The sequence below is a fragment of the Arachis hypogaea genome, chromosome 3 (assembly GCF_003086295.3).
Source record: "Arachis hypogaea cultivar Tifrunner chromosome 3, arahy.Tifrunner.gnm2.J5K5, whole genome shotgun sequence".
Taxonomy (NCBI): domain Eukaryota; kingdom Viridiplantae; phylum Streptophyta; class Magnoliopsida; order Fabales; family Fabaceae; genus Arachis; species Arachis hypogaea.
In genome coordinates, this window is record NC_092038.1 from 919,043 (window position 1) to 936,555 (window position 17,513).

Genomic DNA, 17,513 nt, shown 5'->3' on the forward strand with positions numbered 1-17,513 from the left:
TGGCAGCTACACAAGCATGCAAGGAAGCTATTTGGATCCAAAGGTTGATAGAAGAACTCGGGCACAAACAACAGAAGATTTCTGTGTATTGTGATAGTCAGAGTGCCTTGCACATTGCAAGGAATCCTGCCTTTCATTCAAGAACAAAACACATTGGAGTACAATATCACTTTGTTCGGGAAGTAGTAGAAGAAGGAAGTGTTGATATGCAGAAGATTCACACTAAAGATAACCTAGCAGATGCCATGACAAAACCAATCAACACAGAAAAGTTTGAATGGTGTAGATTCTCATACGGCCTATGGAATACATGAGCAACATGAATTTTGAAAATTTATCAAAATTAGCTTTAAGTGGGAGATTGTGAAAATTAGTAAAGCTAATTTTAGAAAATATATAAATAAATAATAACTAAATAAAATGAGAGGTAATAAACAATCTTAATTTATAACCTTAGAATTTTAGTGGTTGAAAAAGAGAAGAATTATATACCTCTAATTGACGGATGGTTCATATTGAAGAGACTCACCTATAAATTGAGTTTTTCTTTAATTAATTTCAATCAAGTCATCCAAAGAGAATAACATAATATTTCTTTGAGTAGTTTTCTTCTATATATATAGAGAGAAGTGTGTTCTCCTTTTGTCAAGAAATAGTGTTATTGTAGTCTCCTTGTGAGAGAGAGAAATAGTAATTCTCAAAGAAAATTATTCAATTGTTTCCATATTTTATACAAATTTCTAATTTTTCATCTCTATATTTTGCTGTGTCATTTGTCTGGTACCTAACCGCATCAACTTTAGTTTCAAGTTCACCCACTTGAAAAGTTTGTGGTTGTAATTATGTATATATACACACACTCTTGTAAACCATTACAAAGTTAACAATGCGAGATTACTACACAAGTCATGTGACTAATGGCACAATATTATTGCAGCCTTGTTTAATTAACATAATAAGAGAAAGCAAATATATATATAATTATATATATATTATTTTAGAATGACGACTTAAATAGTTTTTAATTTTAGGTATTACAACATCACAATAATCACGCATATTATATACACTTACATACACAAATTAAAAGTTTTTATCTGCGGTGTCGTTAGAAAATTAACTAAAATGATAGCCAACTAATTGGAAAACAGGAGGTCTGTTGTAAAAAAAAAAAGAAAAAGAATCGAAAAATAACTATCCACTATTATAATTTTTTTAAATTTTAAAATAAAAAATACAAAAACTTAACTTGAATTGACTTATATTGTAGCTGGCCTCTTATACCTTTTTTTTTTTCCTCTCTATTACTGATTTCAACTAAATTTCAAAGCAAAAATCATTATCGCTAGACCGCCTTGCATGCAAAGTTGCAAACATAGTGTTTTATTGGGCCTAGTGTTTTCAAAATTCTGTAATCATTGGGCCTCGTGATTAGTTAATAGTTACGGGACTCTAGGCCCAAAGAAAACTAAAATGGCAAAACTATATTATATAATAATTAATAATTAATAATTCATGGTCGTATGATTTGTGAAACTCTAAGAAGAGTGGAAGCAGTGTTATTCCCGCCATTTATATCATCACAAATTTCTCTCTCTCTCTCTCTCGTTGATGCTCGCATTCCGGCCATGCTTCTTCAATCCACCACTCTGCCGCCCCATTTCCGTTAAAGTTCTCTCCTTTTTCGCATTTCCTTCTTCTCTTTCCTCTCACATTCTCTCTCTCCCTTTCCCCCATCGCACAATGACCAAACCACCCTCCGCCTTCGACGCTCTCATGTCCGGTGCTCGCGCCGCCGCCGCCGCCGCTGCCAAGAAGAAGAAATCCGAGCAGTCGCAGCAACCAACTGTTTCTTCTCCCAAGAAACGAAAACCTTCACCCTCCACTCTCCCCACTCCAACCTCCACGCTAAACCCTAACGACCCCAAACCCTCCGAAACCGTTCCTACGCCAACGAGTGACCCGCCCAAGCAAGAACCGGAGAAAGAAGGCCCTCCTCCGACCAAGACTCGCCACGTGTCTTCTTCATCTGCCTTGCAGGAGCTGAAGAAGCGCATTCCGCAGCTGAAGGCGAAGCCTTCGAAATTCGATCCTAGCTCAGTGGCTTGTTGGGAGAAGGGCACGCCTGTGCCGTTCTCGTTGCTGGCTTTGGCGCTTGAAATGATTTCTGCGGAACCTGGCAGAATCAAGATGACAGATATTGTGTGCAATTTGATGAAGACTGTGATATACTCTACCCCTGAGGATCTTGTGCCTCTGATTTATCTCTTCGCGAAGAGGTGAGTGTTTTAATCCCAAGAGCGTCATTTTCATTCAGAAGTTGTGAAATTTAACTTTCATTTTAAGATTCTTTTTTATTTTAAAGTGCTTTGGATGCAAATTAAGTTAGTTTAAATGCATGGTAGGGTTGCTCCGGCGCATGAAGGGCTGGAATTGGGAATTGGCGAGACTTCGATTATTAAGGCACTTGCTGAGGCAACTGGAAGTACTGAATCCAAAATCAAGAAGCAGTATCAGGTGACTCTTTTGGGTTTTGTAGTCTTTGAGTGTCTCTTTCCCAATGGGGATTGTTTGATGACTTGCCATTTTGCTTTAGGATTAATTTTTTCTTGTTGTTTGTTGTTGGCAGGGCGAGGGTGATTTGGGAAGAGTTGCCAAGATATGCCGTTCATCTCAGTCCATGATGCGGAAGCCTGAGGCTCTGACTATTAGGAAAGTTTTCAACACCTTCCGTCTTATTGCCAAGGTGAAAGTTTGTCATATTTGTATGTTATGCAATTAAGCACTGCCAAGGTTTTCAACACATTCCCTCTTTCTCAAGCTCGTGCTTTGTTATTAGATGTAGGGACATGTTAGTGTTTAGTGTTTTTCTAGAGGTTTAATTTTCTTTCGAACACCTGAGAAACAACAAAAATCCTTATCTGATCCTATTCTTATATTTAAAATATTGGAACTTGACTTATTAGTATGGTTCCAGTTCCTGAATATTGTCCGTATCTCAACTCATTTGTTGATACTGAATCATGGTTGGAAGAGGCTTGTTTTCTATCATGACTAATTAAAGATTTGTATGTATTTTGGTCTTTAAGTCAATTCTTCTCTAATAGTTGATTATGTTGGATATTAATACTTAATAGGCATATTTCGTATCTTGTAAGAGAAGGAAAGACAAGTATCTGGGGATTTGGAAGATCTTTTCATTATTATTTATTTGGTTGAGAGCTGAATGTTGGTAGGATTCCCTGAATTTGTCCTTACTTCTAATGTGTACAGGAATCTGGAAGAGACAGTCAAAAGAAGAAAAAGAATCATATAAAGGCACTTCTTGTTGCTGCAACTGACTGCGAACCTCAATATCTTATCTGTCTTCTACAGGTTGAAGCTTTGCTTTATTGAAAAAATACAGAAGGCTTACTTCTCCATATTAAATATTAATCACATTGTGCGTTTGTTTTCTAGGGAAAATTGCGGATTGGTGTGGCTGAGCAAACTCTCTTAGCTGCATTAGGCCAAGCAGCAGTACAGAGTGAAGAACATTCTAAACCACCTGATGGCATTAAGTCTCCTTTGGAAGAGGTAAGTTAATCTCATTGTGGTTGTTGAGATTTAGGAAATATGATGCAAAGAGTTTGTCTGTTTTTTGTTTGTTTTTGGTTTGGGTGTTACAAAGTGCAAGGAGTTAATCAGTATACAAAGCTCATTCTTGTGAGGCTGGAGTGCTGACAATGTCTATTGTGGGTTGCATTAGCATTTCAGCACTATATGATGATACAACATTTTCGTGGTTCTTATGTATTAAGTTATAGGCTCTACCACTCTAGTGAAGTGATTCTTTCTTTATTTCCTTTTTGTTTATTTCTGGTTTCTTTTTTTCATCAGGCTGTAAAAATTGTTAAACAAGTCTACTCTGTTCTTCCTGTCTACGACGAAATAGTATCTGCACTTCTTACGCATGGTGTATGGAAACTTCCATCAACATGTAATTTTACTCCTGGTATTCCAGTTGGACCTATGCTGTCAAAACCAACGAAGGGTATCTCTGATATTCTAAATTCATTGCAAGATGTGGAGTTTACTTGTGAATACAAGTATGATGGAGAGCGTGCCCAGGTGACACTTTCATGTTCAAATTTTCTATTGGAAATACACTGCACAGTATTATCTATTTATATATGTGCAATGACATTAACTTTATTGAGACAGATACATTACATGGAAAATGGTTCAGTTGAGATTTATAGTAGAAATGCTGAGCGGAATACTGGGAAGTTTCCTGATGTTGTTGCTGCAATTTCAAGGTGAAGAAAACTGAGTTGGAAATATTATAATTGAGGACTAGTAACATTTTTTTGGGTCATCATCAATACTTCTATTATCAACACTCTTTGTTATGATTACATTGAAATCATTACACCAACTGCTTCTAAAATTTCTTCAACTTAATTGATTTTGATATTTGCCATCAATGAACAGGTTAAAGAAATCAACCGTATCATCATTTGTTCTTGATTGTGAAATTGTTGGATATGATCGTGAGAAACAGACCATCCGTTCCTTCCAGGTACACTTCATACTGGTTCTTTTGTGTGGGTAAGACATTCTTTTATGCTAATAGTCGTCTCTATGCTGTCTTGCCTGTCTAGATGATGCAATTACTTTTATTTTATGTAAGCAGTTGAGATTGGACTTATGTTTATGACCTAATATCTTGACAGGATCTTACTACTCGGCCTCGTAAAAATGTATCTGTGGATAATATAAAGGTTGACGTCTGCATATTTGCTTTTGATATACTGTATCTTAATGGCCGAGTACTTCTTCAGGATAACCTGAAAATCCGTAGAGAGGTACAGCTTTTATCTCTGCTCTGCCGATGGTTTCATTTTATTGTCTCCTTTATCTTGTATTTTAAATATTATTATAAGGTTAGCTGAAGGTCAAACCCTAAGATGTTATTCCGGTGTTTAAGACAAAACTTTAAGGCATCAATAAGTAGTACATTCATTGTAAAGTGTAGGTTGAGTTAGTGTCTTGTCTTGGCACACCTTTACATGGATATAACTAAAAATACTATGCAGTTCTTGTGCTAGGCTAATGCATTGCTAAGAGGTTGTAACTTAGTGATAAGGATTTGATTCCACAAGTACTGTCAAACTGAGGTCTGTAAATATATTCTCATGGGGCTGGATGGCTTTGAGCCAGAATATCATTCAGGCAATGCAGAGTTGTGTTGAATTGAAAAATGTAGTACTTCGGCAGGTGTACTTTAGTTGAAAGATTTGGCATTGACCAATACCAAAAGCTTATGCCCTTTTAGTAAGTACTCACACAATGAAGTGGAATGCAAACATTAGTTGTTGAATCTCATGTAGATGCTGTGAACTGTTATGCCTCATTTTTAATAGGCTTTTTGTATAAACAAGAAGTAAAGAACAATATGTTGACAAGTGCCTGTTTTCTCATTGCAGCATCTTTATGCCTCTTTTGAAGAAGAAACTGGAGTTTTTCAGTATGCAACGGCAATAACATCAAATGACATTGAGGAAATTCAGAAATTTCTCGACAAAGCTGTTGCGTCAAGGTCTCCTATTGATTCTATTTAATTTTAATTGTCTAGAAATTTCGTCACTTCTGTTTTTCCATCACCCAATTTTATGTTTAATTTTGTCATTTGGCTTGTCCCTTGAATTGCAGCTGTGAGGGATTAATCATTAAAACTTTAAGTGAAGATTCTACATATGAACCTTCCAATCGGTCACACAATTGGCTAAAACTGAAGAAAGATTATCTGGATAAGTAAGGGTGTAATATTTAACTTCTTAATTCTCTTAGATCTTACTGGATTTCTGTTTATTCATTCTCTCTAATGTGCAGCATAGGGGACTCACTAGATTTGGTACCTATAGGTGCATTCTACGGACGTGGGAAACGTACAGGTGATCATAAAGTATACTCTTCATGATATGCTGATGCCTGTATTGTATTTGTTACTTTTATTATTAATTGCAGAACAGCTACCTCCAATATTGTCTTGTCAATATCATGTATGCCATAGGGATTTTCTACATAATGCAATATTACAGACTGAGCTCAAAGTGGTTTGAAATGAAAGCTGAATGATGTCTTGTAGGAGTCTATGGTGCTTTTCTTCTTGCTTGCTATGACTACAATAACGAAGAATTTCAAAGTATTTGTAAGATTGGTGAGTGATCGGATGTTGTTAAGTAACTTTTGAGTTCCTTTGTTTCTTAAAATTAATTGTCTTATATTTTGAAATTTTTACCGAGTAGGAACGGGATTTACTGAAGACGTGCTCGAACAGCGTTCTAAAAGTCTTGGTTCTCAAGTGATTCCTGGGCCAAAGGTACCTCCATTTCTTGTTCCTCTTTGAACCTGGTTTGAATCCTGCCTAATATTACTAGTGATTTTCAGCGATACTATCAATGTGGAGATAAAATGAAGCCTGATGTCTGGTTTGAAGCTAGTGAGGTAAGAGTGTTGTATGCCCTTGGTAATTTTGTTCTTGTTCTCTAGTTCTGTCAATGAGTTGTCATTTGCCTCTTGATTATTGGAATACTGCACACTTCTTTCTATTGCTTAAATGGAAGATATGAGGTCATTTTCTATTAGTGTACTATATGCCATTGATAAGTAGCACTTAAACTATATTTCCTTAAGTATAGTGTTATATCGCAATTTATTCAGGTGTGGGAGGTGAAAGCTGCAGATTTGACCATTAGCCCAGTTTACCGAGCTGCAGTGGGCATAGTAGATTCAGATAAGGTACTAGAAAGTAGAAACAATGAGTTGATTATAGAAACTACAATTTTTGGTTTCTCGTTTTGGTTATTCATGTTACGGTAAAATACTGTCTTAGTCTCTAACATTTGGGTTAAATCTTAATTTCATATCTTTGAAATGTCTTATTTTTTCCGAAACATCTTATTTTGTTCTACTTTGTCTAATAGTCAAAATTAAAACTTCTTCCGAAAATATCCTTTTCCCTCTATTATTATCATATTTTTTTTCTTATTCTTCTATCATTTTTACTACCAAATCACTACAACCACCGCTACAGCCACCACAATTACAATTGTTGGTCACTGCCTAGAAGATGATAATGATGGAGGAAAAGGGACATTTTTTAAAGAAAAAATTTTAGTTTTAACTAGAAGACTTAGATATGACAAAAAGACGCTCGGGAAAAAAAATTGACATTTCAATGTTAGAAACAAAATTAGAACTTAACTCGAACGTCAGAGACACAGAATTTCATCCTTCATTTTTTATCACTATTTTTAGCACTTGCTGCATTTAACTTTCATTGACAGGCTTTAATGGTGTTCCTCTATGTATTTTTCCCCCCTAAAGGGCATATCTCTTAGATTCCCACGGCTAGTTCGAGTTCGACCTGACAAAACACCCGAGCAGGCCTCATCATCTGAGCAGGTGAAGTATAATCTTCACGAGTTCTTACATAAACTTGTAGCATCTAAGTTGGGTGCATTAGGTCAATGACAAAATTAATTAATTAGATAATTACTGTGGTTAATTAGTTTTCATAATCTGTTGCCCTGTTGGGAACAATGCTTTGTGATTGAGCTTGTTTAGTCAACTTAAGACTTATGTGCGCAAGGTTTTGAGCATTTCTCATGTTCATTGTCTGACTATAATAATAGTAACTGGGAAATGGAAACATTTGATTCTGTTGACATGCTTTAATCCCTTTTTACAGGTTGCTGAGATGTATAATGCTCAAAAAGCCGCTCAAACTAAAGAAAAAGAAAAAGAAAAAAACAAACAGGATGGTAGTGAGTCACCAAAAAAACAGATTGGCAGTGAGTCACCAAAAAAACAGATTGGCAGTGAAGACAAAGACGAAGACGAAGTCGCAGATGAAGATGAAGATGAAGATGTAGATGTAGATGCAGATGAAGATGAAGATAAGTGAGGGCTGCTGTCATACGCTGTTGTACCAATAGAATCTCAGCATTTTTGCTGATCATCCAATGTTAGTCTAATGTGCAGAGGCAAATTCTTTACATATAAGCATATGTAGAGATCACAGTTGCTCATTTTTCATAAATTGAAAATTTAGCTTGCAATGTGGAATTGGCATTTGCGTCAAATTACATTGTTATTGGGATAATCTTGGGAAGTTTCCCTTCCCTGTTCATGTAGCGGCTAGTAGTGTTAACTTGTATAGAAATTTTGTTTCCCCTTTGACAAGTTAAGGCTGCTTAGTAATTTGCACATGGTCTTGGCATCTTCAATTTTTAGAGCTAATTCTGCCACATGCACATGTCTTGGTATCGTTTGTTTTTGAATAGTACAATGTACTTGCATTCTTTCTAACTCTTCTAGGTGTCACTGTATCAGATATCTATGTACCTTAATGCCCCCAATGGACCTGACTCAGAAGATAAGATAAAATAATATTCCAACCATAGAATGTTGCCAAGTCTTGTTGAAACCTGAAAAACTCTGTAAAGATTGGAAAGGAGGACTTGGTTCAATGATTGCCTTCTAGTGACACTTAGTAGAGTTCTGCCTAATTTTTTTATTTTGAACAAATGGGGCTGTGGTCAAGCAAGTCTTCCTTCATCTCCAAAAGCCTATATGGCCTTTTCTTTTGAATAAGACGTCCTAAACCTTTTACACATTGAACGCAGTCACCAACTTTGAAACTTCTCCATAATTTTTCGGTGGTGATAATTATTCTGTTCCTTGAACTTAAGCCCATCATTGAATCCATGGGCTTGGGCTTTGTGTCCTATGTGTACAATCTTCTTTGTGATGTTAACATGTGTTGCATTGATTTTGTTCTTATCAGGCCTCGTCTTGACTAATAGGTTGTTTTTTCTTCTAATGTCCTGTAAGGCACGAGTGGCGCCATTTGCGCAGCCATTGTTAACTGTTGAGAAATGAGGATTGTGATTGTGTCTTAGCGTGTTTTCTGGGACTTCTTTCATTGCCGTTCTTAACAGGATATATTCATTGACGTAATGAAAGTAACACATAGACATAGTGTTATATTTTTTTCTTCTTTTTTCCACTAGGAAATCAATTTGCTTCTCATACATGATCATTATCTACAAGGTAATAACGCTAATACATAGTATAACAGTTGGAAATTACGTGCAATACATACATTACTTAAGAACCAAGCTATGCATTCGTTCTTTGTATCTCTACCTGTCTCCTCTAGAGAACACTATCCATGTGATTTATGGAGATGGCAGAGTAACATGGCCACATTTATAGAGAACATGGCTTACATCCTTGTAATCGATGTTGATAACTGCAAAATTGACACTTTGCTAACATACTTGGTAGTTGGTACCTTGTTGCACAAGACCAAAGATAACCCTTTTTTTTAATACCTTAATATAGCATGCTTAATTTGTTGCTTGTTGGTAATAGGGTATTATTTTTCCTTTCTTTACCATGCTTCCACCGAACATGATAGATTATGTTTGTCAAAGTTATGTGTTCTTGTCCCTCTTCAAAAAAGAAGATAAACATTGGCTCGCTCTTAATTGTAATGATAAACAGGTCAAGTGGGTTCAGATACATAAAAAAGAGGCTTTAATAAGACAATTAGTATTAGGATTACACAAAAGAGGCGTAAAGATAGATAGATAAATAATAATCCTTCAAAAGAAGATTAGAGACTTGAAGAATCATTAAGTTGCCTAAACAAAAAAGATCAATATAATCATACATCACACCGGTAATAGATCCTGATTCTGATTTGTGGGTCCCTCTAACCCGACAAGTAGAGCTCAAAGGCCTTCCCTTTGGTTGTTGGCCACACCAATCTCCCAACCCCAACGACTCCACACCCAATCACTCATCCCTCTTAATTGTTGATGTGATCTTATACACAGATCAATCTCATTCTCTCACACACAAAATAAACACACACACACTCACACACACACACACACACACCACTTGCTGAACTGAGCTACAGTATCTTAGTTACATTACATTACAATTTCGAAGACCCTTTTCACTTCTTCACACGGTAACAAAAGAACAATGTGAAGAGAAGGGTGAAAATGCCAAGGATAAGTTCCTTCATCCACCCCAGTATCACCAAAAGCCAAAAACATGACCTTTGCTTCTTTTTAATCTTCTCCAACATAGTTAAAATCCGGATAAACTCACCGCTCTAGAGCAAACACTGTACATATGCTAGATCAGTTGCAATACCACCTTGCTATTCCTAATCTTTTTAAACCTATAAGATTGTAAATATATAAATTTTAACTAAAATGAGCGAATTTGACTTAGTACTACTTAGTAGTAGTAGTAGCAGTAGAAGTAGTAGTGACAGAGTGACAGAGTCAGTGGAGTACAATCCTTTGGTACTTGGTCTCTGAAGGAGAATCAGTGCTCTCACAGAAAGCCCTTTTCCTACTGACCCTTCCACAGTTGTTGGTGGCAGTGTTATTGCAGCTTCCATTGATGAAGGAGTCTTGGTGGAGAAGCTGTGGTGGTTGTGGTGCCACCACAGAAGGAATAGTGACAGGGGGTATCTCAAAGGACTCAAGTGGTGGTGGAGGGTGTCTCCACTGAGGAAGTGGTCCAGCAAGGAGAAGGGTCTGAAGAAGAGGGCCAGCTTTCATGACTGCCTGCAAAAGCTTCCCCTTTTCAGGTAATGGCCTATCTGGTGTCAACTCAATCATTGAATCACTCACAGAAGATGGTACTAATGGTGGTTGTGGTGGTGGAGGCTGAGTTTGCATTTGCATTTGCATTTGGGGTTGAGTCAAATGCTCCATAACTGGAGAGGACACTATGCTTTCTTCACAATCAGAAGATGAAAGGCCATTGCTTGAGTCAATCCCTCTTCTAGGATCATCCTCAATGCTTGAAATTCCAGAGAGAGGAGCATTTTGCTGCTGCTGTTGTTGAAGAAATAACTTCTCCAAGATAAGCCTCTGGTATTTGTCTTGAGCTTCATCTCTTTCCCTTATGGCCTTGTTGAGAAGCTCCCTCATGTTGTGAAGCTGATCATCCCTCTTTTTGAGCTCTGCTTGAACTGCAGCTTTTGTTTGTTCAAGGTCCAGTGTTGTGCATAATAGTGAGTGCTTCAGCTCCTCCATTGACTGCGGAATTAACACAAACACAAGCAATGCAAGAATTTTAGCACTCAACATCCACAAAGATATGTTTTTTATTAGACCCATTTGTATCTAAAGCATGCAAGTTAACTCACCACTAAGCATTATGAATGAATGAAGTAAAGTAGGTAGGTGGGTATGTATGTACCTTTCCGGGGCAGAAGTAAGCGAAAGAATGAAGATGGTTGCGTTGGTTGTCCATGTAGCTCAAAATGGCAAATTGATATCTATGCTATGTTGTTGCTTTGGATTTCAGAGAGAGATGAAGAAGGTTATTAAAGAGACACAAAGAAAGAAGAAGAAAAGGAAAAGAAAGAGAGGGTTAAGGTTAAGGCCTAAGGGGGATTTGGGTGATGGATGAAGCTCTTTTATAACTTGGTCAATATACTGTTTATACCTTCTTTCTTGCTTTCTCACTTTGGGTTTTCGTCTTTTCCACCATAATCAATAAATAAATAATAAGAATACTAAATAGAAACAGATTTTAAAGATGCAGATACTAGTGTTTTCTTATGTATACTAAGAGGACTAAATTTTTATGGTGGTTTGATTTTGTATTAAATTGATTTTTGAAGTTTCAATTATACTATTATTGTTTTGAGATTGAGTTTTAAATGTTATAGTGATTAGTGGTGGCAATGAATAAGTAGAGGTGCGATTTTGTCCTACTTGATTTCATCCAATTTTATAATAATTTTTATAGAATTTGTTCTGTTTTTATTTATTTGTGGATAGTAAAATATTAAATTTTAATTTATCTTTACAAGTATTTTCTGTATTTTTATAATTATTAAAATTTAACAAATCAAATTAATTTTTAAAATTTATATAACTATCATCATATATATAATATAAATTAAAATAAAAATTTAAAAATAATATAATATTATTAATTATTTTACGTATATTACATATATCATATATAATGGGTGGATATTACCTAAATGTATTCTGACACGTTAAAAATCTGCCACACCGTAATAAATAATTAGCTCGTCCCAAATGGATAAAGAACAATGTGAGTATTTTCAAGTTTGGATAGTGTTACTATTTTTAATAGTAATTTTTTAATTTCTTTTTGACAGAAACTCAACAAATGAAATGATAAGCTAATATTTTGTTTCTAACATGACAAGAGAGTGTCAAATTATTATTCTATTTGTTGAGTTATTGCTAATAGAAAAATTACTATAATGTTCAAAACTCAATTTCAAAAGCAACAATAGTGTAATTAAAAATTCAAAATTCAAATCGATGTCCAACATAAATCTTAAAGATCACTCTAAAAATTTAGTCATACTAAGACGATATATTTTAATGTTATCATATTCCAGTGTGAACATATTTGTAAATATTATATGTATTTCATGTATAAATACTAACCATATGCACATAATTAAAATTTGTTAAATAATTTAATATTTTAATTAAATTATCATTTAATAATTATTAATTATCAATTTTTACATAAAAATAATTACAGATAAATTTCTATCATTTATTTTATAAAGTGTAATAAACACGTTTAAAAAGAGTTGTGAGAAGCCAAACTTGGCCTAATCCTATGTCCCCTTGAATATCTAATAGTGTATTTACATAGTTTTTCTTTGTGAATGTGATGAACTATTCTCTATTGCTACAGCACTATTCTCTTTTGGGTGTCAACAAATCATCGCTTCTTCATTGCCACTGTTGCACACACAAAACAACTTCCTCTTCTTTTAATTTTTTTTTTTAATTTTTTACTTCCCAAATTGTTGAATAATACTCAGTCAATAAAAATTTAAAAGCATATACAATATTTTAAATTTGATTATTTCAATGTGTGTTAGTGTTTGTTTGGGTGTTATTATTTTGGTAAAAAAAGATCATTTTTCAATGAAAAAAATATTTTTTTATTTTTTAGTGTGTTTGGCAAATTTCTAACAGTAAAAATAAAAGTACTAGAAAAATAAAAAAATATCTTTTTTGAGAAGCTGTAATTTACATATTTTTTAAAAAAGATCTTTTTTCTTTCAAAAAAATATTTTTCATATAATAAATAAATAAAAAGCATTTTTTATATTATTATATCCAAACATAATTGATAGATAAAAAGATATTTAATTTTAGTATAAGATACCCAAATATAAAATTACTTTTATTTTTCTATAAGATCTTTTAAAAAAAATAATTCAAAAAAAGATCTTTAAAAGGTGGTCCAAACAAATCTTTAACCACATACATGAAATAAAGATTCTGGTTAATTAATTAATGAGTCTCAAAAATATTTATATTGATGATACGTCAGAAATATTTACTAATAACAATAAGCTTGAAAACTACATAATTTAAAGCAATATTTTCCATCATAAATATTCAAATTTTTTTTTTCTAAAAAAGAAACTGAACACTGTGCACAAAGAAAAACTATAGTAGGTATGAGAAGGCAAATTGATGATAGAAAGGGGGGCCATGGAAACCAGTTTTATCCAATTGATTTGTGCTTTTTTGTTATGGTTTCAACCATTGGAGCAAAGTCATATTCACTTGAGGTCTATTTTTCTACTTTCTAGCTATCTTTGTTCTTTGCTTCCATATTATTGAACAACAAACTCAATTCTAGGATACAGGAAAGTGACCGTAAAAAAACAGTGATTATTACCTTTCAATATAAAATAATAAAAACCAATGGTTCAATATGGTTAAAAATCATATATAAATGGAAGTTTTACACTAATTAATAAACAAAAATTTACCCAAGATAAATATAGGTATATCAATCTCATTAGGTGTACATATTTTTTTTTAAAATGGATACTATTTTAATATCAATATTTTTTGAACAATTAATATAAAAATAATGTCATTGTAATATAAATATAGGAAAAGTATATGGAACCAATTCTGAATCAGCTAAAAATATAACAACTTAATTAATTATAAATATAATAATTAATTTTATTTATTTATGATTTAAAATATTAGTTATTAAATATTTTACCACATTCAAATTAGGAGAAGATACGTTCAGTATCATTGCAACGTGAATCACAGAAACTGATTCAATTAGCTTTTGTCTCTTCACCATCCTTCTCTCTCCAAATGCCTAAAACATAATAAATCAGAAAACAGATTCAGAACCATCCAATTTACAAAGAAAAAAACATTTTAATACCTAGTATAAGCATCATTCACATAGAGATTTTGGATTCACCCAGAGACATTTGGCTGATATTTTGCTGGAACTATCTTGATTCCCTAGTATTATTGATAATATATTATTTATAAATTGCACTGATAAATTTAATTCAATAATTTTTGCAAAATAAAAAATTAGTTAAAATAGTCTAAACTTATCTTATATAATATTATTAAGGAAAAATATAGATAGACAATGAAAATATTAAACAATGTGAACAATAGATATATCGGATATTCATTTCATTAGGTGTACGAATGGTTATTTTAATATTAAAATTTATATAATTAATTTAGAAATATAATATATTTTTATTTGATTAATAATTATTCATATTGTTCACAATAATCATTATTTATCTAATATTTTTCTATTATTAATTATAAATACTAAATAAGATAAATTTAATTTTTTTTATCTCTCTAACATTACCCAAGTTAATTATTGTTGTTTGGCACAAAGTCATAAATCACATTTTGCATCCATTACCATTCTAAGCCAAACATTGCAATCTGACCTTTATTTTCATTTTCGTCCCACGTGGGGTGCATCTTGCAGTAAATCCAAAGAGTTACTTTGTTTTTATTATTGCAAATTCTATAACCAATTTCTTGGTCTACATGACATTATTTCCACACTTTGGTTTTGCATGTACCTTTAAATAATAAAAATTTTAGAATATTTGATAATACCAAGAGCTACTATTGTTTTATTTTATTTGAAACACTATCGGAGTCTACTCAAATAAGACCTATGACTTAGCTTCCAAATCAATAATAATAATAATAATAAAAGTTTTAATTTAGGTATACATACACAGTTTTTAAATTAAAAAAAAAAGTTTTTCAATACATTAGTTAAGAAAAAGATTTTTGTAATTAATTAGCTTCCTATATATTGTGTTTGTTTTGGTTGAAAATTTCAACAATTTAAGAGGTTCAATGTGGACACTATGTGTAGAAAGCATGACTAGTCTTTGAAATAATTGGTAATAATAATTTAATTAAACTGCAGTCATATAAATAAAGTTCAATATTAGGTAGAATTCTTTTAACTTTAATCGGAATTTCGAGAGAAGAATTTTTTGTTTGCTAGCTTCAACCTTCAATATATATATAATAAATAAATAAATAAAATGGTTTTATCGTTGAAAAACTCACTCGCCGGTCATCTCTTAATTCTCCCATTTTCTTTCATCTTTATTAGAATGTCTCTTTGATTTTTTTCATTTTTCTATTCAATCATCTTGGCTTTCCACAACTACATTAAGCTAAACTTTTGATCAAATCAAATTTTATTTATTTATTTAGGTAACACAGCTAGTTCGTTATTCTGAATTCAAAACCTTCGAAATTTTTATTAGCTAATACTAAACGTTATACACGATTCTTAGAATTTCAATAATTGTAGCTATGATAATTATTTTAGCTATTAAAATAAATTTATTTATTTATTTAATTTCAACACTCCCTAATATTTTAGATGTTGTCATTATTATTAGATATTTCTTCAAATGCATTCAAATAGAATGTAAAGTCTCTAAACTATATGAAATTCACATAATTAATCACATCATTGTTATAATCAAATAGAGTATATTTGGTCAAGTAGGGTAAATTAAAATAGAGTGAAAACTTTTATAAATTAGTTCCATCTGTAATTTTTTCCATAAGATAATAAAACTCATTGGTAACTTTTTTTTCTAAAAAATTACCTTTCAACTTATTAGCATACCAAAATTTCATATTTTTACTTATACATAATATTTCTCCCTTTCACTCACATTTACACTATATGATGTGAATATATACATGCATCATATATATTAATTATGAAGTAAAATAAGAATTCATGAAATGTTTTTTCTTATGACAACCTTTTTTTTCCCTTAAAACAAAGTCAAAGACAATCAACTTTAATTTGACTTGAGAAATAGGGTATTAGGGTTGCATGTTGCACAAATGCTTAACATATGCCTCATAATACAACCATAAATAATAAAGAAAAGATATAACATGTTGCAATCTTTGCCTATATATATATATATATATATATATATATATATATATATATATATATATATATATCTCACTCATTGGCATGGTAATAATAGTATCTATCAATCTTTTGTTTTATTGGTCACAAAAAGGAGCTGGTAACCAAACTTTCCCACCAATATTTGCCCAAAAAAAGGTGTGAGGGACCCCTTTCAAAAACAATAAAAGTCATGCTCTGTGGAAAGGAGCCTTCCATTTGACTAATTTTGGACCCTCACACACCCTATACTTTATAATCTATCATAATTTATAATATATATTAAATATCAATTTTATTTGATCAATTCTCAGCTAGCCACTACTAGGGTAACCCCCTGAAAAATTAAAACCCTAGACCCTACTAGGGCAACCCACATCTAGATCAATCAAGTTATCAACATTACAACATTTATATACCCTTTAGAGTAGGACACGTGTCCGGTTCATGTCATTTTTTATATTATTATTATTATTATTATTTTATTTTTTTGAATAATGGCCGTTAACCTTATGATGAGGGTAAATAAATTAGTTAATTCCATGATGTGTTATCATATAGGGCACCTACTAATTTAATATATATAATTAATGGACAAAAATATTTGCATCATTGTTTTTTACTCTCAAGGAAGATAAAATCATAAAAGGGTATGGTTAAATAATAATCCAAATTGATAATACAAAGCCCAAACACAAAAAGGAGGTGAATAGTGCGCCGCACCTTTATGTCGCATCTATGTTTGATTAGAATCTTTGTTTCATAATAAATAAATAAATAAATAATTTCTCAAATAATTATTAATCAAACCTATCTATGCATGCTTAAGTGTGGCGGCAAAATGAAGCATTAAAATGGAGACAATAAGGACCTTGAAAACCATACTTATGATGTTTTTGTTTTTAAGCATTTGATTTATTTAATTTGGTCTTCACTACTAGTGAATATATAGTGTGGCTACAAGGATTCTTTATTATTAGTTGTATACTCTCTGATTTAATTTATGTTATATATAAAATTTTTTTATATCAATAGTACAAAGAGATGGCACTAATATGTTGTCTTCTTATGGGGTTCAAGAATTTTAGGAACTTTTGGCCTTTGTGCCGTCCACTACATTATATTCATGGCCTTTGCTTAATTAACGTGTGGCATGTATTATGAAC

At 32.5% G+C, this 17,513-nt stretch overlaps 2 protein-coding genes across 2 annotated transcripts; one reads left to right on the plus strand and one right to left on the minus strand.

Annotated features, from left to right (window-relative positions):
* Nucleotides 1–1,520: 1,520 nt before the first annotated feature.
* Nucleotides 1,521–8,294, plus strand: LOC112785285 (DNA ligase 1). Its single transcript, XM_025828749.3, has 18 exons — nt 1,521–2,279; nt 2,406–2,517; nt 2,630–2,746; nt 3,274–3,375; nt 3,460–3,576; nt 3,880–4,110; nt 4,204–4,298; nt 4,474–4,561; nt 4,716–4,847; nt 5,469–5,581; nt 5,695–5,796; nt 5,875–5,936; nt 6,131–6,202; nt 6,291–6,364; nt 6,433–6,489; nt 6,706–6,783; nt 7,372–7,449; nt 7,736–8,294. Exons 1-18 carry the CDS (start codon nt 1,612–1,614, stop codon nt 7,949–7,951), a joined length of 2,514 nt encoding a protein of 837 aa, XP_025684534.1. The 5' UTR covers nt 1,521–1,611; the 3' UTR covers nt 7,952–8,294.
* A 1,381-nt stretch (nt 8,295–9,675) lies between these two features.
* LOC112785402 (uncharacterized) lies at nt 9,676–11,751 on the minus strand. Its single transcript, XM_025828875.3, has 2 exons — nt 11,281–11,751; nt 9,676–11,117 (listed from the first exon to the last, which is right to left on the minus strand). Exons 1-2 carry the CDS (start codon nt 11,332–11,334, stop codon nt 10,353–10,355), a joined length of 819 nt encoding a protein of 272 aa, XP_025684660.1. The 5' UTR covers nt 11,335–11,751; the 3' UTR covers nt 9,676–10,352.
* Between the last annotated feature and the right edge of the window lie 5,762 nt (nt 11,752–17,513).